Source organism: Pogoniulus pusillus, chromosome 6 (genome assembly GCF_015220805.1).
Source record: "Pogoniulus pusillus isolate bPogPus1 chromosome 6, bPogPus1.pri, whole genome shotgun sequence".
NCBI classification, from domain to species: Eukaryota; Metazoa; Chordata; class Aves; order Piciformes; family Lybiidae; genus Pogoniulus; species Pogoniulus pusillus.
This window is the reverse complement of record NC_087269.1, coordinates 13542135-13567753: the sequence shown is the minus strand read 5'-3', so window position 1 is coordinate 13567753 and position 25619 is coordinate 13542135. Positions and strand designations below refer to the sequence as shown.

The 25619-nt window shown below is 45.4% G+C and overlaps 1 protein-coding gene across 5 annotated transcripts in view; it reads right to left on the bottom strand.

Annotated features, from left to right (window-relative positions):
• Positions 1 to 25619, bottom strand: part of NT5C2 (5'-nucleotidase, cytosolic II) — a 66537-nt gene that overhangs the window by 2924 nt on the left and 37994 nt on the right. For 4 of the 5 annotated variants that reach the window (XM_064144461.1, XM_064144460.1, XM_064144464.1 and 1 more), the window contains 12 exons: positions 12442 to 12559; positions 11012 to 11107; positions 9087 to 9178; positions 8849 to 8906; positions 7172 to 7265; positions 6104 to 6157; positions 4863 to 4946; positions 3547 to 3588; positions 2503 to 2610; positions 2110 to 2176; positions 1301 to 1471; positions 467 to 518 (listed from right to left, as the gene is read on the bottom strand). In XM_064144461.1, coding sequence (XP_064000531.1) covers positions 467 to 518; positions 1301 to 1471; positions 2110 to 2176; positions 2503 to 2610; positions 3547 to 3588; positions 4863 to 4946; positions 6104 to 6157; positions 7172 to 7265; positions 8849 to 8906; positions 9087 to 9178; positions 11012 to 11107; positions 12442 to 12559 — 1036 coding nt within the window. The remainder of the gene's footprint in view (positions 1 to 466; positions 519 to 1300; positions 1472 to 2109; positions 2177 to 2502; positions 2611 to 3546; positions 3589 to 4862; positions 4947 to 6103; positions 6158 to 7171; positions 7266 to 8848; positions 8907 to 9086; positions 9179 to 11011; positions 11108 to 12441; positions 12560 to 25619) is intronic. The other variant, XM_064144462.1, reaches the window with a different exon arrangement.

The following is a 25619-nucleotide window of genomic DNA, read 5'->3' as shown; positions in this document are numbered from 1 at the left end:
ACCTAGGGTAGAGCACACAGGAATGCGTCCAAGCAGGTTTTGAACATCCCCAGAGGGAGACTCCACAACTTCCCTGGGCAGCCTGTTCCAGTGTTCTGTCACACTCACAGGGAAAAAAGTCCTCCTGTTTCCAGGAAACTTCCTATGCCTCAATTTCCCCCCATTGCCCCTTGTCCTTTCACTGGGCATCACCCAGCAGAGCCTGGCTCCAGCCTCCTGGCACTCACCCATTACATATTTATAAACATGAATGAGGTCAGCTTTCAGTCTCCTCCAAGCTAAAGAGCCCCAGCTCCCTCAGTCTCTCCTCAAAGAGAGATGTTCTTCATGGGTAAAGACCAGGCCTAGAGTTAAAGCTCTGCCAGAACTGCTGCTAACCCTGCCCCAACGTTTCATCAGAGCCACTCATTAGCTGTTGCTGGGCTGGGAGAGGCAACAGGAAAGTTGTCACCATTTGAACACTCACTTGTATAGCTCAGCCAGGAAAATGTCCAGACTCTGCAGCTCTTCAAAAAGTGCTGGAAAATCCAGAAAAGAAGGGGTGGGGGGGAAATGTAATTTTAAGCTGTTGAAATTAAAAGGGCTGAAAGCAAACCCAGCACCTTGCCCACTCCCTCTGCATGGCAGTGGGGGCACAGCATCAAGGAGCACAACTGTCACAGCCACTATGCAGGCAGAAGGTTCAACCATGCTCTGTGCCACTGGCAGAGCTCTGGGCTTGGTTTCTGGTTGCACCTTTTGTTTCTGAGGCTGCACCTTTGCAGTCCTCACCAAAACCTTCCATCCAGCCATAGGACAACCTGCATAATCCCCAGACCTATTTACACACCAGAGGGCAAACGTGGGAGAAAAGTAGTGTTGAAGGATGGAAAACACAGGGCACTTTGGCAGCAAAGCAGCAGAGGGAGCGGGTAGGTGGATGAAGCAGCTAGTGAGCAGGGACTCCCTGCAGATGGGAGAGCAGTCATGGCTCAGGCATTGCAGGGAGAATAAACCAGAGAAGACAAGGCTCCATACAGGCAGAGGAAGAGGAGATTTTGGGGCAGTGTGTTACGGATGAGGAACAACTCAACCCCACCCAGCTACAGCTTCTATCTCAGCTATATCAGTGCTTGGCTGATCATGCACAAGTGGCCCCGACTCTCGCCAGCAACACCCAGACCCAGGGAAAAAGAGCTGAAAGGAGAAGCAGAAAGCCAGGGTAATCTCTCCCTTGCACCCCTGTACCCTGGAGACCTCAAAGGTGCAGCACTAGGCAAGCAAGAACCAAGCCTGGCCTGAGGTTTGCCTGGCTCCTGACCGCTTTTGTCTGTCCAGACATGCAGCTCCTGTGCCAGCTCAGGGATCACCAGAAAGGTCCTCCAGCCCTGGCGCTTCTTGGATTTCAGGATGTCTCCAAAGATATGGTCTCCAATGTACAAGATATCCTTCCCTTTGGCCCCCAGCAGGTCACAGACTGTGTCTGAAGAGCCTGAGAGAAGAACAGTATGCCTCAGAACAGGGAGCCAAAAGGAATTATGTTGCTGACTTCACAGTGACAGGGAAAATGCACCTCTCAGAAACCTCCACTGCTTGGCCATGGCAGCGTGGGGCACTGCCTACTCACTCGGCAGTTCACATGGGGCATCTTTGCCCAAGCACATCCCCACATGAATGGCAGCAAGAAAGAGGCCATGCTGCCTCTCACCATGTAAGAGCCCTGGGCATCACTAACTGCCCTGTGTATCCAGCTGCTGCCTTTCCCTGTCTCAGAGGACTCTCCAAGGGTGGTCACACTGATGGGCAGCACCAGGAGTACAGCTGGGAATGTTCCATAGGGCCCACTGCAGCTCCCTCTCCACCGCAAGCCCTTCATTAACATTTCCCAGACCCTCACTGGCAAAGAAGAAAAGGACATTTGAGGAGGAATGAGTTCATTTCTTCCCTGTCTTGGGCAGCAGTGACGATGGAGAACTTCTGCTGCAGTATGTGGAGGGCACAGTACAATGTGTTTTGGGAAACACAACCTTGCCCAGAACCTGGCAAGAATCTTCTCACAGTTGGGAGTGGCTTAAGGCCAAGAAGACACATCAGAGCTACTCCATAGAACAAGAAAGGTTCCTGCCTTACCTCCCGAGTACACGATGCCATGCTGCAGCGGGCCAGTGTAGGTACCAATCTTCAGCTTCCCAGTCACCTGAGGAAGAAGACACTGTGTTAGTACAGAACGGCTGATGGTATGGATCTTTTCTGTCCTGCTGATACTTCAGTCTTTGCCTCTCACTTCCAGGCAGTCTGGAGGTGGCTTTCCACATTCTTTTCCTATTGCCACCGGTGGGACATTAGGGAAGCCATTAAAGCCTCAAGCTCTGCTGTACCCCAGATGATGGGGTTGCTTAGGAATCACTAGGAGGGGAAGAAAGCTCATTGCCTCTAGGGCAGGTCCTGTCTAAAGGCCGTGCTGCCCTTTGCCGCTAAGAAAGGTCCTTCCAGCCACAGAGGAACCCGCCACGTGCCACTCACCGTGTCCACCTGCCGCAGCACGGTGCCCTCCCCAAAGAAGAGGGGTTTTCGTGCATCCACCAGGATCAGGTCAAAGTAGGACTGCCACGGCCGATGGGCACTCCCAGGCTGCAAAGGCAAGAGCAAATGCCAGAGTGAGGCGCAAAGCGAACAGCCAGAGGGAGTTCAGCTGGAGCATCACTGTCCATAGCCACAACCTTGCGACACTGCTGGTCCATCAAAATCCCCCAGCTTGTGTCTCTTACGGTATCACAGTATTACAGTATCACCAAGCTTGGAAGAGACCTCATAGATCATCAAGTCCAACCCTTTACCACAGAGATCAAGGCTAGACCATGGCACCAAGTGCCACGTCCAATCCTGCCTTGAACAGCTCCAGGGACGGCGACTCCACCACCTCCCCGGGCAGCCCATTCCACTGTCCAATGACTCTCTCAGTGAAGAACTTTCTCCTCACCTCGAGCCTAAATTTCCCCTGGCGTAGCTTGGGGCACAGTGGGTTCCCGTGCCATCTCCTACAGCACTCCCACTGGGAGATCAAGAGAGCAGTACAAACTCAGCTCGCAAGCCTCTTTACGAAGGCTGCAGGACTGAGTTTTGGCCTCACAGGAACTAGAAAAAGCATGTTTAAAACTTCTGGAGTCACCACAACCTAGGCAAAATCACTCACAAATGTTTCTGCTGTTTTGTAAAACTCCTTCCTTTCTATCAAGGATTTTTTTTTTAAAGAACATCTGAAAACACTGTGCAAGATTTCTAAGAAACTTGGCTGCAAAATGCCACAGTTAAAATGTATTACTGCTAAAATAATGTTATCATTAGCACAGATTACTGTTTGAGGCCAGATGATGCCTCTTTTCTCTTTGTTATATCGTTATTTGCTTTGATCCCATTCAGACAGGACACAAGACAGCAAGTGTATTTTAACCAGATTAAAGCAACTAATCCCACACAGCCCATGAAACAGGATTAAAATGCTTTCCAGCTACACAGATAATTAGGCACATCAGTTTCTGTTGGAACTGCAGACCAGAGATCACATACCTTTGGTCCATGTGGAAAGTCAAACAAGTAAGTCATAATTTTCTGAAAGACAGACAGAAAGCATTGGAACATGTTTTTTAAGCACACATTTGTTTATTTTCTAAGTGCACACTTCTCTGCTTTTATCTTTTTGGGCTGCAGAACCTTGTTTTCGGTATTTACATGAAGTCAGCATAAGGTTTGGAGACAAGAAGTGACAGGAATTAAACCAGAATTTTTATAATTGAAGAACACATTTGCCTCAGAAATCTGCACACTGCTTCAGACTCATCCTGCAGTGCTTTAACATGGCACATGAATCTCTGGGCTAGCAGCGTTGCGACACCCTGACACTTTACCCAGAGTTGAGGCAATCACATTTACTCCTACAGCACAGCAACAGCCTCTTCTGGCTCTTACACCTCTCCAGAGCCATGGCTTTGGTGGCCTGTCTGTGCTGAGGCTATCTCACTTAAAAAGAAGTTCTGCATTTTAAATCATGCTGAAATATAAAATGAGTATCACTTTCTCTTTTGGCTTTTTAGTTGCTGGAGAGCTGAGCGAGGCACAAAGTGACTCAAGCCAGGCCCATGCTGGGCAAATCTCAGAACTCCAGAGATACCAAGGCAGGATCCCCTAGGGTAGTTTGCACAGGAATGCATCCAGGCAGGTTTTGAAAGTCTCCAGAGAAGGAGACTCCACCACCAATTTGGGCAGCCTGTTCCAGTGCTCTGTCACCCTCACTGTAAAGAAGTTCCTCCTCATGTTGAGGTGAAACCTTCTATGTTTCAGTGTGTAACCGTTGCTCCTTGTCTGATTGCTGCTGACCACTGAAAAGAGATTGGCCCCATCCACTTGACACCCACCCCTCAGATATTTGTACACATTGATCAGATCTCCTCTCAGTTTTCTCTTCTCCAGACTAAACAGCTCAGGTCTCTCAGTCTCTCTTCACAAGGCAGGTGCTCAAGTTCCCCAGTCATCCTCATGGCTCTCCGCTGGACTCTTCCCAGCAGGTCTCTGTCTCTCTTGAACTGAGGAGTCCAAAACTGGACACAGTATTCCAGGTGTGGTCTTACCAGGGCAGAGTAGAGGCGGAGAAGAACCTCCCTAGACCTGTTGGACACACTTTTGATGCACCCCAGGATACCATTAGCTCTCTTGGCCACAAAGGCACACTGCTGGCCCATGGAGAACTTGCTGTCCACCAGGACCCCAAGGTCTTTCTCCATATAATAGCAAACCAGGACTAGAAAAGATGGCTCAAGACCTAACGTGCATGTGCTGCTAAAACATCCTATACCTAGCACCAAGACAACAATTCAAGCAGCACTTACGTCTGTGTATTTATAGTCACTGTTGGTGACAAGAAACACCTTCCCGACTTCATTCATGCGGCTGAGCAGCAGCGGCAGCTTCCCCTGAAAGGCAAGGGACACGCAAGTCACACACACAAGTGACACAGGTTCATCATCAGCCAGACACTTTCAGCTATGATCCCACCAGATCAAATGGGGCAAATCAAACCTGCAAGCAAGTAAACTCACGTGTTTTATACTGGTCAGAGCCAGGAAAGCTGCTGGTCCATCCGTGCACAGAGCACAGCCCAGAGGAGGAAGGCAAGGGGGAAGGGCTCAGGAGGACTGTGATACCTTTGCCAACCACAGTGCCAGGCACCCTGTGCTGCTTTCACCGACCTGCTCCGTGCCAGGCACACTGGAGCAGCTCTTCCAGCTCCAAATCTGCTCCCAAAATAGGCCCAGAGGCAGGTGAAATCTGAGCTCGCATGCGCTGCAAGTTGGAGCACATTATCATTCCAACCTCAAATTAGGGAGAATTTATTCCTGGGGTTATTTTTATTGAATCATAAATCTCAGTCCATTGCCAGAGTAGATGATGATTACCTCACAGAGCTGTTGCCTAAGTATTTTGCACACATGTAACTAGAAACAAGGTTAACTGCTTTAAAGTGATACTCTGTCACAACGCTCATCTAAACTAAAAAAGTGGTCCTGGACCCTGTAAGTGGTCCAGAGGGGCCTTGTGCATTGCAGGGAGGGCAAAAGTAAGGGAGTCACTGGAGCTTGCTCAATTAGATGTGCTGAACACAGATTTTGGGGCTATCAAGAGACCTGCATATGGATGAGTCTTTCAAGATCTTTCCTTCAGTCCCTCTTGATTAAATGCATGTGACATTTTTGTTGGATGGCTAAGGAATAGTCCTGTCTAAAGAGATGCTTTTGAAGAAGAAGTCTGCTTGGGCAGAGAACAAGTTGCCAGGCAACACAGTTGCTTTCAGCATCAAAAGAAACACCACAAGTCTTTGCAGTGTATTCCCCCATATCCTCTGTCTTTTATATTTTATGTAATAAAAGGTGCGTGGAAGTACAAAATCACACGGACCACTGGTTCAGAATAAAGGCTGCCTCCAAACTCTCTCTTTTGTCTTTGGTTATTACAGTGGCAATCACAGTGCTGTCTGTCCTGTGATTAGTCAAGTTCATCAGCACATTTATTTGTTGCCTGCTTACTCAGGACAGAACGTCAAGTAGCACAAGTGAAGTAACTTCACACTCACATCTTTCACCACGTATTTCTCCAGATTCTCAAGGGTCTTCTCCTTGAGTGATCCCTGAAATAGAAACAACAGGATCCAGTGAGGTAAGGGAAACTTATGATGTAAGAGACATCAAAGTAATGCCAACTTTCACACTTTAAAATGCTGTGAAAGTACAAACCAGGGCGAATCTGAACCAGTGACTCTAGAGATGAGAGGCTTTGAGTAGCAGGGACCATCACAAACTCTGTGATCCATCGATTCCCTCACCATGGTAAATAATCCACTTCAACAGCATTTTAACCCTTTCAGAAGGGAATACAATAGAAACAAACAAAAAAAATAGATTTGCCATACCAAACAAGACAGTCAATGACCTGTCTCCAACACTGACCATAATGCTTTACTCAAAGGCCAACTCCAACATGTATCACACAACACTGCATAAGGAAAGAAAATAGATTCCTGGCTACTGCATGGCTAAAAGGACCACCACAAATACAACCATGAGCAGATTTCTCATCTGGGCTCTCCATCCCACCCCAACAGACCTCTTGAATGAGGAAAACCAAGAAAATCATGTGTTTAGCCAGATGTTAACACTCACAAAGTTACATTCTAAATTTGCACACAAGTGTGAAAAAGGTGAGCTGCATCTCCTCTCTAAATAGAGAAGAGCTGATGTATATCTCTGCTTAACGCAGGCACTTTTCAGACAACATAACATAGTACCATGGCAAAACATTTGCAGTAAAATGCTGGCTTAATAGTTAGGACAATGCATGAGTTATGGACTGTAGGTGCAAATATCCTTATGGCAACATGTTCTACGCCCCCCCCCCCCGAATTACATTACAGAATTGGAATCTAGGCACATTAGAAAGGAACAGCAAGCTAAGGCAGGTATGTTCCATTACTAGGAGGGCAGTCAAGATCTTGACTTAGATACAACTGCAGTTTATTATTTGCTCACTAGGAGGCAAAGGGTTCTCGCCCAAAAGTGGAATACACATCTTAACTCATGAGTTACAAACTAGTCCCTCCAGCTCAGCTACAACTACAGGCAGCCCAAGGAGTTCTTGCAATCACCTTATAATGAACCCAATCAACAGCATCTCTGACATCCTGGAACATGCTCCTGAAGGACATGAAGAGGTCTCCATCTTTAAACCCTGTTTCACAGCTGCGAAGTAAAAGAAGAATTGATTGTAGCAGCCAACTGCAGCAGGTAAGAAACATGTTAAGGACAGAGACAGTTCCAAATGTTGTCTGTAGCTTGTGCTTTCATCTTACCATAATGGCTTCTTATATACTACTTGACTGCAGCTCAGACTTTGAAGAAGGCTACAATCAGACTTCAACAGGATCTGCATGTTACCCAAGAACATTTGTTTAAAAATTTAGGATGTGATTTCTTAACAGCAGGCCTGTGCCTGCATAGCAGTACTACACCTTTCCATAACTGCAGATTTTATTTCTCCCCCACAGTATCACCAGAAGGAAAAATCCCTGGGACTCTGCAGTTGGCAGCATTTTACAGAAGATGAATGCTACTGAGAAAGCAAGCAGAATATTGCTCTTTCTCCCTCTTTACAAGACAAGAGACAGTGTCATGGAAATCAACCACCTGAAGGGTGGTTGTGGCCAGGGGGAGGTTGCTCTCTTCTCTCAGGTAGCCAGCTCCAGAACGAGAGGACACAGCCTCAGGCTGCGCCAGGGGAAATTTCAGCTCAAGGTGAGGAGAAAGTTCTTCACTGAGAGAGTCATTGGACACTGGAATGGGCTGCCTGGGGAGGTGGTGGAGTCGTCGTCCCTGGGGCAGTTCAAGGCAGGGTTGGATGTGGCACTTGGTGCCATGGTCTAGCCTTGGGCACTGTGGTAAAGGGTTGGACTTGATGATCTGTGAGGTCTCTTCCAACCTTGGTGATACTGTGATACTGTAATACTGCTGAGAGGAGAAACTATTTCTGCGTTGAACCGTTAGGCTTAAGATGAGAAACTTCCTCTACAAGATAGCTTTTGGAGGTATCTTTGAGACACCCATGAGAGGCTGCATCAGAAGAAATCAGGGAGAATTGAACAGAGATGTATTTATTATGACAGCAATTTCCACACCTGTCCTGAGAAAGGATACTTCACCTGATGGGTTGTCAGCAGAAACAGTTCCTCTGCTCCCAGGTAAAATCCCATTAAACCTTTGCCTTCCACTCACAGTATACAAAGATGACCCATCACATGAGTCAGAAGCACAGCAGCAATCACATTTGCCAGTTTAAACTACAGCTTGTTTTTATTCTTACACCTATTTGAAAGCACAAACAGACTTTTAAACCACACTGTGCCTGGGCATTCCACCTATAAGTGAACAAAGTCCTCAATTATGACACGAGGGACTTGTGGTAATCAGCTGAGAAAATTCAGCTCAGTTTTACCAGTTCAAACGTGGCTGTAAGGCATGTGTGTCCAAAACAAGCTGTCTGGTGCCTGCAATCACCCTCTAATAAGTGTGTGGTCCCTAATGTCAGTATAGTGACACTTCTCTCTGCAGAAAACCCTCATAACAAGTCTCTGCTGTACACACAGATCATCTTGGCACCACAAAATTCTCTTAACATCTGAAGAGTAAGAGATCCTGAATTTGCTTTCAATAAAACCACTTGAGGGACCTCCACTGACAGCAGGTCCATTGGTGCTGTATTGCTCTATATAATAACAATCCTGTTGTAGCATCCCCTGCTTCTACCTTGAAGCAGAGGAAATACACACCTAGTGTACCGGTCACAGTTAGTAAAGAAATCCACTAGGCAAGCCAACAGGTAGGTCTCTGCAAAGAAAGAAAGCAGGATTTTAAAACAGGGGTAGTGTAGTACAGCCAGCTAACTTTAGGCCTTGTGCCCACAATAAGAAAGCTGATGCAAAAAAACCCAGAAACAGGTGAAGCAGCAAAGCTTTACTGGCTGCAAAGGCACAGAAAGAGGCCTATGTGGGCTCGTGTTAGACTCACCTGGTAGATTGAACAAGGTGTTCAGAATGTAAAACCTATCTGTGTCGTCCCTCTGGATAAATTTATTTGGATATTGATCCCGTGTTTCAGGCCTGAGAACAGAGAAGATGGAAAAGAATGAAGCCACAGCAACAATGAGGATGAATCGTGCTGACCTGCAGAACGCCGCTGTCGTGGGGTTCATGCGCTAGAGTCCGCCGTGCTTTAGCCAACACCCGGCGCTCTCACATGCACTGCAGGGGCAAAAGCAAAACTGCATCCTCTGCCATTCCCTTCCCTGCGCTGGCTCCACAGAGCCCTCGTTGCTGAGTCAGCAAACTGAGCAGGGTCCTTTAGGGAAACAGTGGTTGGGAGTCCACAGTTCGACCTTAAGGCCCATGCTGCTGGCTATGAGGATACCTTAAATCATCTGCGCTTTCATTGTTTGCTTATCTTAAACTTTCCCCCACTTTCCACGCATTGCTTTACACTCCCCCAAGCAGCTTTCAGCAGGGGAGTGCAGGGCTGGGCTGCAGGAGGCCCTCTGCAATTAATCAGCAGGGTGGCAATGATTGAAGTCATTTAATTATTCTGATTTCCTTCACTTCTGGAGCTTTTGAAGATCATCTGACTCAAACTGGATCTTGAGTGCACATATAAGGGCTTTTTTCTAATTTTTTCCTTCCTGATGCAAGGACTTAGAGGCCTGCAATGACAAGACTTGTCACCCTGGGGACCCTGAGCTGGCCTTCCATCCACCCTTGGAGCAGGGATATGAAGGGATTTGTGTGCTGGTTTGAGGCTAATTGTAATATTTTAATGAGAAAAATTAGGTTATAGGCTGTGAAAAGCAAACAATTGTGATGTCTACTTCACTCATAGGTTTGCTGAGACACATAAAAACAAGGACACAAACACAGATAAGGCAGTCTGTCAGAGTCTGTTGGTGTCTGTGTTTTCTCCCTGGGCTTCTGCCATCCTGTTTGGATCTGTGTAACCCAACTAATCATTTCCTTCTAACCCTCCTTGCTGATCATTCCAACTCACCTTGCACATAAGGCAAATTCAAGAGTAAGGGGGGGGAGGAAAGAAGGTGGAAGGGTGGTTGGGAGCCCTTTCTGGGGACTCTGGTTTCTGGGAGGGGTGTTGTGTTTCTGCATTAAATTGCAGGTTTCTGTATATAGCTGTAAATATTAGTAATATATTGTAAATATCTGCTTGTATATTGTGCTAAGCTGTGAATATAAAGTTCATTCCTTAACTTCCAGCTGGCCCAGTCTAGTCTGGGTGAATTCATTGTGCGTGTGGATGGGTAACTCCCAAACCATCACAATTTGCTAGGACAAAGCAGGCATGCAGCATTGTAGTTCTCTTCTCTTCTCTGCATCTTTTCTGGGGCAAGAGAAATGCAAGCAGCCAGGGAGGGCTGTAGGAAGCAGCCTGCAATGCCTCACATCTGACACCCTCAAACATCAGGCACAGGAGAGGGTAGAACAAGCTTGTTCTTCCCCAAGTCAGCTCAGGTCCTTGAACTTTCTTAGCAACAGCTGTGGAGTTAACAGTGTCACAGGACACAGATCCTGTCTACTCCCAGCAGCCCTCACACTATAGCTTTCTCTTCACTGACATGCTGCTGGTGTTAAACTGTGTCAGGACAGACGAACAGCCCATGGATTATCCCATGAACCTCTCCCCACAGCATGCTTTCTCCTGTTTCCAGCACATTGCAGATGTGCCTGTGCCAGCACAGAGCTCTACTCTATAAACATTCAGGTCTGTTGCTGTATCTGGAACCCTCAGTGCATCCTCAGTCCATTCTGTAGCTGCAAGAACAGCAATGCAGCGTCTGCTGTTAGTGGAGACCCTACAACTCTTCATAAAAATGACAGTCAGTGACACAAAAGAGCATAGTAAGTAAAAAAGAACAGCCAAGAGTCAGCACTCACCCTCTGAGGAAATTAAAGCCATGAGCACACACTAGGAGGTTCCCATAGGCATCAACTTTCAGTAGGTTCCCATAGTGGGTATCAAACACCAGGCCTCTGTTAAGAAAGGGATTTAAGATATGCAGAAGTGAACATATTAATAGGTGACCATTTTAATTGCAGTTCTTTCTAAGTCAGCTCTAGAATAGTTTTCTCACTTGGCATGGGGCATCAGAACAAAGTTGCTCTTTGGCAAATGGGGCCTCTGCTGTCTCTTTTACCCAGCTGCAAGTAAGCAACAAGACTCTGCACTGCCAAGTGAAAGATACAGCTGATCTGCTCTCCATGGACTTGCAAATGGAACCATCTAATCCGGCAGAGGCTTAGCTATGCACGTACCAGGGAAGACAGGGGCCTGTTCCACAGGGTCATGAATGTGACACTTGTGTTTGTGGTTCCCTGACAGCCCTGCTTGGCTGCAAGAAAGACTGAACCGTGATAAAGGAGTTTCTCCCCTCTTTCACTGCTCTGCCACAGAGCCAAATGGGGGATGTAACAGTCGCACAAAATGCTTTGGACGCTGCTGGTTCCAACTCTAGCAAAACTCTGCCTTGCTTATTTTAGTAGTTTGCATCTAGAGAATGTAGCCTTCCCATAGAGACATCCCTCCTGCCCCCTCCTTGGGATGGAGGCAGGTTTGTGAAGGGCTACTGTCTTGTTACGGGCATGGGCACACCCAGCATCTGTCTCAGTGTAAAACGTGCTCACAGGAGGGAAGGAAGGAGGCTACCAGACCGAAAAGCAAAACAAGAAGCCAATGACCCTGTGGTGTGGTCTTCTGTAAAGAAGTTCCAAGGAGTCAAAAAAGCAAAACCCAGCAAAGACACAAGTGGAAACAACTTAAAGGTGCAAAGCTAGATCAGAAGCAATGCCCTTTTTACCTCTGCTACCAAAACCCAAAACGTCTTTAGTAACTTTGCACTATCAACTTTTGCTTTCAGCAGTTGATTTATCCAGACAAGTCACCTGGATCAGTCCCACTTTTACTGCTGTTTGGTGTCATCTTAACTTTAAAGGTGTCTTTTGCACCAGGACACGACTAAAATAAAGAAAAATTCTCTGAGACATTCTAGCAGTCTGATGAGCAGTAAAGGCTCTTCCTCCCCCTGACTTAACTCCCAATCCAGTTGTGATTGCTGTCTTTGCTTTGAAAGGTTAGTTTTGGATGTGTTTTCAGCAGGCCTCTTTTCTTGCTCTCTTTGCTAGCATGGATTCATGTGTGCAAAGGCCCTCAAATACTGGGGCAGTCTGCTCCCTCCCCCATTATCTGCTGTCAGTCACAAGCTTCAGAGGCACAACTGAAAACCTGGCCTTGTGTGTTGCCTATGAACTTTACAGAACAAATATTCAAGGGTTCAAACAGGCTAGGTTGATGTCTGTAAGTCATTTACCTGGTAGGGAATGCAGGATCATAGACAAAATTGAGCAGCTCATGAGGGTATCCAATGGAAACTAATCTTTCTACGGTCAGGTCAAATCCAAGAGATTCGTATTCAGGGGACTTATACACTGTGCCAAGATGAGATTTCAGTTAGAAAACTTGAAAACAGCTAGGGGGTTAAACAAGAAGGTAGTGAAAAGTAATATACCCATTTGCCCTCCTCCCTCCTCCACATCACGCATCTCCTTCTTCACTTCTGCCTTTCACTGCCTCAGGTCCCCCAGCCTGGGGACACGGTGGAAATAGCTCATGCTCCAGCACTGCAGCCGAGCAAAGCCACAGTTCAGGTTTCAGCAGCAGAGTGCCCCAGATGGAATATCCATCAGTCTATCACAGCTCTCTGCATCAGGAAAAACGTCTCGCAAACCGCAGCTCCTCTCCCTGCAGTCCCGCCAGGCACAGGCGCAAATGCCTCACTGCTCCACCTGCTCACACCAGGGCTTGGGCTGCTGAGCTTGCGCTAAACTGGTGAAGAAAGCAGGAACTGTTGGGAACTCGAGTGTTCGTGCTTAGAAAGCCTGAGATCCATTGTTGCTGTGCTACTGTTACAAGCCCAAAGCTTAGTACTGTCTCCAGCTTCCATCTCTGAGGAATTGATGCTTGTTGCAGACTAAGCTAGCTGGCAGGTAGAGCTGTCAAGGTAACATACCACTTGTTTGCTAATAACAGCATATGGTACTGTAAAGATCTGGTAGCTACTACCATTGTGCATCAAAATGCCACTCGCTTAAGTGACCCCACACTTCTTGCATGTCAGAGGAGCTCTCATCTGCCACACACACCCGAGCTGTGTGCAGTGCTGGTTAGGCCACACCTTGAGTACTGTGTCCAGTTCTGGGCCCCTCAATTTAAGAAAGATGTTGAGGTGCTGGAACGTGTCCAGAGAAGGACAATAAGGCTGGTGAGGGGGCTGGAGCACAGTCCTGTGAGGAGTGGCTGAGGGAGCTGGGGTTGTTCAGCCTGAAGAGGAGAAGGTTCAGGGGAGACCTCATTGCTGTCTATAACTATCTGAAAGGAGGTTGTAGCCAGGTGGGGGTTGGTCTCTTCTCCCAGGCACCCACTGACAGAACGAGAGGACACAGTCTCAAGCTGCACCAGGGCACGTTTAGGCTGGATGTTAGGAAGAAGTTCTTCACAGAAAAAGTGATTGCCATTGGAATGGGCTGCCTGGGAAGGTGTTGGAGTCAACATCCCTGGAGGTGTTTAAAAGGAGGCTGGATGAGGCACTTAATGCCATGGTTTAGTTAATTAGAATGATTAAGTGATAGGTTGGACTCGATGACCCTAGAGGTCTTTCCAACCTGGTTAATTCTGTGATTGTGAGCTCAGTGCAAAAGAAGTGGACCTGTTCAACCAAGGCATTCCTACCACCAGGCCTGTCTTCTTCCTGCAAACAATCCTCCCACGCCTTGGAAGTGTTACTGCTTAACCAGATTACTAAATTAACATTTAAGAGGAAATTGCTGTGCTTCTAGGTCAGACAGAAATCACTGTGTTCCTCTGAAGGTGTCCTTACAGTTGCTGCATGTTGCTGTCTAAAGTTAGTCTTAAGATGCAACAAGGTCAAATCCAACCCTTGACCGCGCTAATGGTTACCATGGGTTCAATGAGCTCAACTGCCTCAAACACTTGGAGATTTCAGATTTAGCTCAGTGAAATGTGCATGTTACACAGTAAGCATGTTAAAAGACAGACAGCTTTTCCTGAGAGAGTTGTAGCACACCTGTGGGCCTCCCAGTATGTATTAAATACACATTCTCTATACTACACAGGTAATCACTGCCATATATATATACACTGTGGAATACAGAAGCTCAATCTGAGAGGGGAAGAAGGAAAAATAAACTTCTACAAATGTGCTAGAAATGTAAGGACTAGAGAAGAAATGAGACTGTCAAAAGACTCAGATCATAGTAACTGTGACTAAAGGTTCCTGTATCTCTTAATCTAAAAAGCACCAGAATCCTGGGTCCATTTTCACCATTAAACCAAAGACATTAAAAATGTAATAAGCAAATTTGTAAAGCTCTTAAACAGACAACTAAACCCAATAAAACAGTTACAAAATATTCAAGCATTATTTCACCAATGGCAAACATCAACAATGTGATACAACATTCAACACACGTAGTCTTTTCTGTCCTTTAGGAAAGAAAGGGTTGATTGAGCTATAGGTAGTAACAAGCAATCAAAAACTACAGCTAATGCCAAAAGCAGTGACTGACAAGGCAATTCTGGGGAGTGAGCTAGAGTTGGAGGGAGCAAAAGAACAGTTAGGTGATGAACAACATTGTGACAGTGACACCAGAGCATCATCTAGGAACAGAAATTCCTGATGCACTTCCCTGGGAAAATGGCAATAAATCCACCTGCACATAATCTCAGAAGGTGAAAGCACTGCAAAACTCCCTGCTATGTGAAGCAGGCTCCAGTTCCCTGCTCTGACTATGAATCTGCTGCACTTCTCGTCATTAGCTTCCTGGGAATTTGACCATGTTATCAATTTATCCATAAAATGCCACTCCTAAACAAAGCATTTCTCCAAGAAAACCCTGCTCTTTTTGAACTCACCAACCACAGTGATACTGCCCAGACACAAAGAACCTCAAGAAGCATCATGGAATCTCCTTTGTACAAGCAGAAGTGGTTCATCAACAGCTCCAGCAGAACCCTTTCAGGGAAACTGTAGAGCTTTCTGTTCAAAAACCTGTGCATCTTGGTGACTCCACCAGAGAATGGCCATGGTGGGCGAGACATGCAGCTAGCTGCTCACAAAATGCCCTCACTCAACTTCTTCCTTTCTGTATTTGCCTCTCTGTCTTACATTTAACACTACAGGCCTCCCTCCTTCTAGCTCTTTAAGGAAACAAACTGAAGCATCAGCAGGAAAAAGGTTGAGGAAGAAGTATTATCATCAGCCTCCATCAACCCAAGTCTCTGCTGATGCAGTACTGCAACAGGATTGATCCAAATGTGTTTTTTAGGGAGCCACTATTCCTTTTGCCTCTCAACTCCTAGATTCTGCTTCCTTGACGTCCCTCTGGATAAAAGCAAAATGCCTCAGGTCCTTCCCTATTCTCTACTACTCCACGGTACCTTGGAAATGAAAGCCTTCTCCTTGATACATGAACCAAACAAAGACACAGGAAACTGAACTCCTGGAAACAGGAAAGGGACAACAAACATTGCTCCGTTACCATCACAGCCTTCGAGACACTTTCCTTTAATTAGCCACGCAGCTGGGAACAGACTGAGAACTCAGGGAGCCCACTTGGACAGCATCCTACAGAACAGCACACGCTGCTTCAACCAGTACAAGCCACAACCCACTGACACGTCTCATAAACCGTGGGGATGTCTGTTCCAGTAACAGGAGCTTCAGGGCAAACAAACAATCCACCTCCTTCAGATCAAGCACGAACATGATAACACTGCTGCAACTACAGCAGCACACTCAGGGAAGATGCCCCCGTGATATGCACCACTAGATACAAAAACATGTTTCAATGTTGTATTCAGGGCTGGTTGCTCTCTCTCATGTCTTGTTTACTGCAGGCATCCATGGGGAAAAAGGAGCAGACAAAGACAAATCACATACTTTTTTATTTTCACCAGCTATGCAATGAAAAGGTTTGAAATGTTGCCAGAACGTTGCTGTCCTTCAGACCTGGCTGCTGGGCTCACAACCAGAGGCCATTTGTGTGCCATGGCAACGTGATGAATTCCGCTATTTGCCATGCAATGTCTCCCATGCTCAGCTCTTCCACCCAGAGGAGGGTCCTGTCTTCAAGCGCCCCCAGCTCTGTGACAGGTGAAGAGGCAGAGCCACAAATCCATTTTCAGAGCATCCTTGCCCAGAGGCAGAGCCACAAATCCATTTTCAGGGCATCCTTGCCCAACACAAACATTAAGTCAGCAAAACCAAAGCACGTGCTACAACTTTTTCTGTTGAGGGTTTTTTTTTTTCTCTCTCTCTCTCTTACAATTTCATGTCCATGGCTCTGCCACCATGACAAGTCCCCAGCTTCAGAGGACCACATTATTTTAATAGTCTGTGTTCCAACACAGGCAAACGCTTCAGTGGCCCAGGGCAATTGGCACCCAGCTCGGGGATTATGCAACTGGGGTGGAAAGAAAACAACCAAAGGTTTAAAACAAAAACCAAAAAGCCAAATTTTCCTTAATATCATCACTTGGCTTAGGGTTATGCTACTGAAAGGAAGAAGCAGTACCCTAAGGAGTGGTCTGTGAGGAATGTGGGTGTCCCTGACACAGGGTGTGCTAGGAGGAAAGTCAATCTGGAACGAGTAAGGGTTGTGCAGTAAGGTATGCGATTCTCATGCACTTGTGTGGTTGTTTTTACCTTTGCTGCCAAGACACATACAGTAACAATGTTATAGCCTTCCTGAAAAGGAAAAAAGAAAAAGAAAAAAAAAACACCAAAAAAAAAAACCACCTCTATAGAGGCTCCAGCTTATGCAAAACGCTGCTGCCAGGATTTTAACTCACATGAGGCAGATGCAGATTCAGAGTGTCACTCCAGTCTTGACGGAGTTACACTGGACTCCCCTGTTAAAGAAAAAAATCAGACTGATTTTAAAACTGCAACAGCTCTGTGCCATGTGGGACTGTATCTGCTGGAGCTCTGTCCTCTGGTAAGCTCAGAAGCCAGCCTGGCAGCTATTCCAAACACACTTAAAACTGATTTACAGAGGAGGCACAGTTGGCAATTGTGCATCCTGCAGGCAAAATTCTGTCCTCATATCCACAAAACAGCCTTAGATCATCAGGTAAGTGATAATTACGAGGAAGAGGCTACAAGCACATTGCCCATGTGACACAAACCCTTTGAGTTTCTCTCAGGTGCAGAACAACTGGTTCAAGAAAGGGTCTTGTGCTCTTTTTGGGGCTTTGCCATTATTGTCCACTCCTCAGTCAGTGACAAATGACTCCTTTCAGGGCGCTCACTTTCTTTCACAGCACAAAACGCCTGCACATGTGAGCGCAGCAGACTCAGAAGAGTGAGTCAGGAGCTACTCCAGGAATCTGAGAAGAGAATTTTGCCCTGTATCTGAAGGTGCTCCCAGCAAGAGCCTCACACAGCAGGTCAGGCTGATGTAGCAGATCTAAATTCAGTTTGTATACTTTAACATGCTTATGCTTGGGCTTTGAAGTGCAAAGCACTGCAGGATAAACCAGTACCAAACCTGAACACAGTACTGCAATGTATTGCAGTGCACTGGTTTACAAGCACACACAGTAAGAAGACAAGACTGATTCTGCAACTTTCAGGTATGCACAGAGTAATCAGGAATAACTTTGAGATCCAATCTGCACTAAATACAAAGCTGAATGAATCGTTGGAATGATGTTGCAAAAAGGACCCACGGAAGTATGCAGAACTCTTGGATGGCTTCTCTGTAAATAGGGGTTCAAACCCCACTTTGTTTCAGAATTAACAGCTGGGGAAGGCTGTAGTGCATGTGATGGCTCTGTTTAAGCTGTGGGGAGAAAACCTTCAAGGGCTGCCCATTTATTTCTTTGCTCTTTCTCCTAAACACACCAAGTTTTCAAATTCAGGCAGGGCAGCTTCTTACTGAAGATATGACATGGTTTCTTCCAGACTTTGTCAATGCTTTTTACAAGCTCTTAGTCGTGGATCACAGGAGAGAAGAAGGAGCTGAAGTCAGAATAACCACCCTTTTCTGTGCAGCTTCAGCCACGTCAGTTTTGTGAGATGTATTTGCTGTCATAAACTGCACACCTGCAAACCTGTGTCCTGCCTTGCCATTTTATTTCCAACCACCGCAGATCTGGTGCTGGTAAAAGCCCTGAACTGAGAACAGTGGCAACATGCTGATTTCCCACACCACCAAGGCAGCTCTGAGGATGCAGCTCCTCATTGCCACTCCGGCTTCCCTACTAGGTGGAAGCCAAGAACAGCCCAGGGAAAGGTAATTGCAGTGTCCCCGGGAAAAAACACACACTGGCAGGGGACTTTGCAGGAGCAGCTGCTTTCTGCAGATGATGCATCACCTGCTCTGATCCTTTGGGCATATACAGGCTCAACTCCTTCACCACGAAGGTGCTGAGGACACTCTTCCACACTGTAGGCTTCACCATCCTTGGTCCTGGCCACTGAATGTCCCTTGAGAATTGAAACACCTTCGTCTATCCACATTGTTTTGGTTGGCAGATGAAACTAATTGGCTTTTGATTTTCAGGTGTTCAGATAAGATCAGCATTTCTCACACTGGAGGTGATGACCTCCTCCAAAGGGCTGCAAAAAGCTTCCACAAAGAGTCTTCAGAATTTTTCCCTGCTATCTGTGGTCTCCAGAGGTCACACGAAGACAGGTAAGGCAAAAGGTGGACAGATAATGGAAGGGGTTAACCTTTCCTCTGAAGCACAGGAAATGCAGCCCAATTACTTTGTGCTAAGTCTTGAAGAAACGAAAGTAACACAACTAGAAACAGGCTATTTCAGTTGCTGCTTATTCCCCAGTGAGCAAGACATGCAAATCAGGCAGTTAGGGGCATACAGAGCCAGGTGGGGAACTAGTATCCAGACTTATATACATCTCAGGCACAACATGCAATAACTAAGCTTGTGCAAACACAATCCTGATACTACACAAACCTGACATACAGAGCAGGATCAAAGTGCTGCTCGTTTTATGCTGCTCCATATTCTGAATGGCACCTCAAATAAGTATTGGCAGTATCTATTTGAAATACATTGATATCATTGCTGTGCTGACAATGAGTGCTTAGTTAAAGCCTTGAGGACCCCTTTTACAATGCCACCCCCTGTAAAAGTACAAGTATCCATGCATCCTGCCTCAACAATGTCTGTCAAGAAGATACCAAACTAGAGCTTCAAAGGATAGATCCATCCCCAGAGCTCCTCATCTCCTGTGTACGTAGCCTCAAAGCTGGGCATTTAGTGCCAGTTACAGAGAGGGTGTCTGTGAAAGTCACACCTCCATGACCAGCCAGACCAGACTATTTCATGTAGGCACCAAATACTCATACTCTGGCACTTGTGATCACCCCATCTGCAACTCCGGCTGAGAATCCAGAGGGAAACAGTGAGTGACAGTCCTGGAGGTGTTTGGGACACTGAGATTAATTAAAAAATAAACACCACTGAAGCAACAAAATCTACTGGGAGGTGGTGGAGACACTGTCCCTGGAGGTGTTTAAAAAGAGACTGGATGAGGCACTTATTGCCATGGTTTAGTTAATTAGAAGGTGTTAGGTGGTAGGTTGGACTCAGTGATCTCAAAGGTCTTTTCCAACCGGTTAATTCTGTGATTAAGTACACTAGTTAAGAGCTGGGCAGCCAATTCACACGACACCATAGTAGGAGGAAAGTTTGTCTCAGCTGTAAGGCCAGAGGTCTAAGGGTCTCCAGAGGTCTAAGGGTCTCCAGAAGTAACCAGGTAGTAATGAATGATATCTTACTTCAATATACTGATCCTCCTTTCAGGGTATCTATTACCTTCATAACCTGTTACAGAGCAATGCCAATTTTCATATATAATTAGAAAAGAAGAGGAATTATGTTTCAGAATACTAATGGCTTCAGCTTCTGTGCTATGGGGTCTTTTCTGGCCATGGGAGATGTTGTCAGGCACTGACAACATAACAAAAGGGAAACAGCAACATTTAAAGGCATGCTGCTCTCAATATTAAAACAATTCATTACTTAGAAATCCAAAATGTCATGTTTAAGTTTCACATCTGAGTGTTAGCTTTCCTTTGGTTTTGACAAGGGAGTCAGACTGCTCAGCCCTGACAGGAGTCCAGACTCATTCCTGGCTTGCACAGCCTGGCAGGGTGCTGCCATTTAGTACTGGAAACAAGGCAAAGGATTTTCTTTTCCGTGAGAACTGGAAACCCTGCAGGGCTACCTGTACTGCTGGAGCTTTTGCACAAATAATGCTCAGCTGGTTTGGTAATCCCAGGGGCGTGGGTAAGCACAAACCTCCACCTTTCCTTGCCTTGTATTCCACTTTCCAAAGACCTGCCAAATCTTACCTCAACTTCTGCACAGCCCCTGCAGACATTTCACTGCACAGCACCTAGCCAGACAGAAGCAGGGAAACAGACACTGCTGTTTAAAGCCCTGGTTGCACACAACGCTGGTTCTAGTTCACCTCTGCCCACATGTGCCTGCTGTGTGCCCTCCTGCATGCAGAGCAATGGAGTCCTGCACATTTGGGCTGTGCTGACCTGTAAGCTCAGTGCCTGTAAACAAACTGACAAAGTGGTAAACGTGCCTCATTGTAACTGCAAGAAATCCCAAACAAAACCCATGGGACAACTCATATGTTTTCAGTTAGGAACATGGTGAATCACTGACTTGCCATTTGTTTACAGACTCATCTGAACTGTGACCATAAAGCGTTTGTCTACAGTGAAAACAAGTTGAAAAACAGCCAGGAACAGACCCCAGTCCTGTTGACTCTTGGGTTTTTAATTTAACCACTAGACCATAAACAAAAATGCACTGTACTATGCAAAGCAGAATTGCAGTGTTTCAGCCTATATTTAAAGAGAGTTTTGACAGTACCAAACAAACAAAATGGGTAGCAATAGTGTGTTTTCTTTCTTTGAATGTACAGTTTTTCAATCTGAAATGAGAAGCAACTGCTGACATAATAATTTTCATTTATGCAAAGGAACCTTCTGAAACACAGAAGTGTTCTGTGTGCAGTAAGACAAATTAGTTAAGTTTTAAGCACACTTAATACTTAATGTACCTTTTCTTTTTTCACGAGAAACTATGTATTTGTAGCAGTCAGCAAATAAGACCTTGACAAAACCTCCAGGTGCTTCCCAAGATACTTTTGTATGCTTAACACACAAGCTGCTCTGCTGTGCATCGAGAGCCAGATCTTGCACTAAGACTCTTGCACCCACAGATGTTTTTGACAGTAAGTCTGATAACAGGAAGCAAAGTAAGAGTCACTAATCACCAAAGGCTTGAATCATTTGGATATGAGCTTCAGTGGCTCCCCAGCACTCTCTTCTGCAGAAGAGTTCTGGGCAGAAAGCAGCACACACCTATAGAGAAGCACAGAGGCTCTGCAGTCAGCTGCAGCAGTGCCCATAAAGCAGCTATGCACCCACTCTGCAGCCTAAGAGCAATGGAAAATTCCTTACCTCTAATGTTCCTGCAAACATCCCCAAGAGCACAGAACAGCTTTCAGCTGTAAAACCTCTAACCTGGAACAGTATCAGCTCCTATTCTCCCACTCCGCATACTAAAAGGGTCTGTAAAGACAGGATTTGTTGTTGCTTCAAGGACTGACACAGTGTTGTATTTTCAGCTTGGCTCTTGAATTGCTGCCTCTACGCTCCAGGTTGTTTTTAGTGCTGCATTTCTACTTGCTTAAAATCCAACGTGTTGTCAAGTATCATCAGCTTTAACTCTTCCCAAAGCAGGCTTATTAGTGCTCTCACTGGTAAATTTCAGATATTTTTAGCTTCTTGCTACTGCATTTTCTTTGCCTCCAACATAACAAAGATTTGGGCTGTTTGGAAATGCCTCAGAGGCTGGCAAAACAGAGCTTAGTGTTGGAGAGGCTTCTTCTGCTGAATAAAAATGCATGGCTTGAGGTAACAACACTGAGGTCACATTCTGCATGTCGAGAGAAGCAATTCAGACAGGCTCTGTATGTGAAGGAAACTTCAGTTTGTTTTAATAGTTGGCATAGCATTCCTTGACACTGGAATAATATTTCAAAGATGATGGTACTGTCACCTGTTCTTTTATGGAGATTCTTTACAGTTTCCCTGACACAAGGAATCTTTTCTTTTTGTGCTTCACAATTTGCCTCTCAGATACAGCCCACTGAGAGTCATAATCCCAATCCCATGTTGGATATATCCCTGTATTTTCCTGGAAACAAACTACTGTGCCAAAATAGAGGCTTAGTCCCTCAATGAAGACTTCTAAAGAGGGTAGAAGTAGTTGCCTGGGCTTTACGTTCAAACAAAATTTGCTAGTGCCTAGAAATAAAGATTATTTAAAGGTACAAGAGCTGTTTATACACTATCTAAAGCATTATTTAGGCAGGTATCAGGGTCCAAATGGATTGAGTTTCTTATTTCTCTCCATATTCACTTAAGAGAGCGAGGCTCAAAAGCTGAACATTTGTCTGACAGTGTGTACCTGGGCTTATCTGTAGCTGCACATGCTGGCTATAAGCTGCATACACGAGTTTTCTGTAGTGTACTAAAACGCAGCCTTCACAAAGCAACAGCACATCTCATCTCAGAGTTAAAGCCTCCTGTACTCTCAGCTTTGGCTTCTCCAACAGAGTAAGCTGCTCCTGTCATCACAACGCTATTTGCAACTTAATACTACTTCTGTTATGGTATTAAGATAACTTGATAAGGAGGTCTATCAGAGTAAAAAATAATTCTGTATTTCCATCCACGTGGCAACAAGAATTGACCATTGGTATACTAATAGCCTGCTGAACCAGCTTGGTGTTATTTTCATGTTTTTGAGGGCAAGAAAACAAGATAGCAGCCTTTGAAACTTTACTTACACTGTGAAGATTTATTTCTTTCAGCAGCTTCTGGCTAACACTGTGATTTTTCAAGAATCCACAGACAGCAGATTAGCAGTTTGTCAGTCAGTGATTTACTGGGACAGAGCAAGCAACACATGCTTCCTCCACTCCTCATTCCCACAGCTCCAGACCTCGGGTTTGCTCAGTGCACAGCTTTAAATGGTCAAACGTGGAAGAGCAGCAACACAAAGACAGCAGGGACAACAGCCACTTGAGCACTGCATTGGCATTCAAGAAAGCATCCAACTCAAAACATGCTAGGCACAACTGAGTGTCTCCATCTGCCTTCAGTTTTAAAACACTCAACAGCTAAGCCAGCCTCTGAAATCTGCAAAATCTGCACTTGTTAAAGTGGAAAAATGCAAATGTGAAAATGCAGACAGCAGATGTGCAACAGTGGAGACATCTCTCGCTTTTCGCTAGGACACTTTGAAGGCTATTGTCACAGCAACCAACTCCTTTTCTCTATCCATCAGACTACTTGGGTATGACACAAAGAATTGTGACTGGGAAAGAAGTAAAACTGTTCAGTATTACTCCAAAGGCCCCTCCTCAAAGCCTGTAGTCCTCACATCACGCTGAAACTAAAGACAAGCCTTTTAACCTCAGCAGGAGAGCCTTGTCAGAACATTTGTACTAGAGCCCAGTACCAATAAACAGGCAGTAACCATCTGAACAGAAGAACAAATATTTCTTTGTAGGTGCTTACATTACAAGTTCAGGAGGTTTAAGTACTCAGTTAAACCTTTCACATATAAAACTCCCCTGTTTATATTCTGTTTTTCACCTGTACAATCCAGAAATATTTTATACAAGGTACATCTCATTAGTCCCATTTCTCCACTGTGGAAAGCAAAACACAGGAAACTAATACACCTCATCTACAGTTACCACCTTTTCTCCCAGATCACACACACACAGAAGTCAATCCTACTTTCTGGTTGAGTGGATCTTTATCCAGAGCCAACAAGTAAAGAAAAGCATTTTAAAAATAAAATGTAGATGTGGAAAATCTTTCTTCTCTTCCAAACAGCAAGGATGACTTAGACACAAATGCCTACTTAAGGAAGGGGCAAAACCAGTTTATGCATATTGCACTTTGGAGTAAATTGGAAAAGACTAAAGCTGTCCTTTGTTTTTTCTCATGTGACAAGAAGAGAAATACTACAGTTGAAGTATAAGCAATTTTGCAACAAAATCCTTGCAGTGCACCAAATCTTGGTATTAATTTGGCAGTTTCCAGGATGCAAGCTGTATTCCAATCAGATTATGTTGTATTAATCATATTTGCACACAATAAAGCCAAGTAGTTTTCAAGCCTCACTTCCCCTTCTTTTTTTATTGAAACAGTTTTCAGCAGCCAACAATAATTTTATTATTGATTTCTGGAGAATGTGGAAGCAGCAGTGATTTAAGTACAGGAAAAGCATTCCAAATGAAGACATCCTGCCTACTGATACTACATCTTATTTGCCTCAGAGACAGAAGATAAAGCTTTCAACAAGGCCATAACTTCTGCAGAAGGATGGCAGTCACAGAGGAATCTTTCCAAGCACAACTGAATTTGTAATTCTTACTAATTCCCTCTCTGTCTGCCAATGACCCAATATAAAATTACAGCCGGTTTGAGAACCCCACTGCTTCAGCCCTGCTGCTTTCAAGGGACTTCACTGTGCAACCTGTCCCATTTAAGACCTGGTAATGCCATAAGCCTCCTGCCTTACTTGGATCTAAACCTAATTACAAATGTAGCCCACACTGAGAAGGAAGCAGCCAAATAAAATGCTGTGTGAAACCAATCTCTGCTGCATTTCCAACAGGTCTCACCATAGTATCAGATGCGTGTTGCAGGTGAGACTGTAGTGACATTATCTTTATCCTTCTTCCTGCAATTTGCAGTAAAGACAAAACTGAGAAGGCTGTAAATCTTTTGGACTGCATGCCACATTTTCCATTACCAAAGCACAGGCAGTTTTGACAGTACTAGTAAAACAGGAAGGCAGAGCAGAATCGTTACTGAGTACTGGTTTTCTAGCCAGCCAGGATGAATAAACAGAGATGAATCATTTGGGTAATAAAAGCAACTACTCTTTAGTGAACAAAAAAGTACTACAAAATGACCCTCAAACATCTCTAACTTCAGAATTGTAAAAGAAACTGTAAAAAACAATTCCTGTTTCTGCCTTGACAGCAAATGCAGCCCTGCATGGGTATTTGCAGACTCTGGCTTAATGTTGTTACTTTCCAAGGTGCAAGAGGACCCTGGGGAACCAGCATGGGCTGACAGGCAGCAAGGTCAGCAGCAGGGAACGAAGGGCAGCTGAGGTGACGGCTGTGTAACATCACAGAAACTTGTCTTAACCTCCACTAACAGCAAGGGCTGAAATAGCTGATGACTCTTGCTTGCGTCAAGCCCTCCAAGATTTTAAGCAGCAACTATTTATGCACAGAAACCACAGTCAAGCCTTGCTGTTCTTCCTGCTCCTTTGCCTTTCCTCCCAAGAGCACCCAGCTTAAAAGAAGCATTCTTTAATTTACTG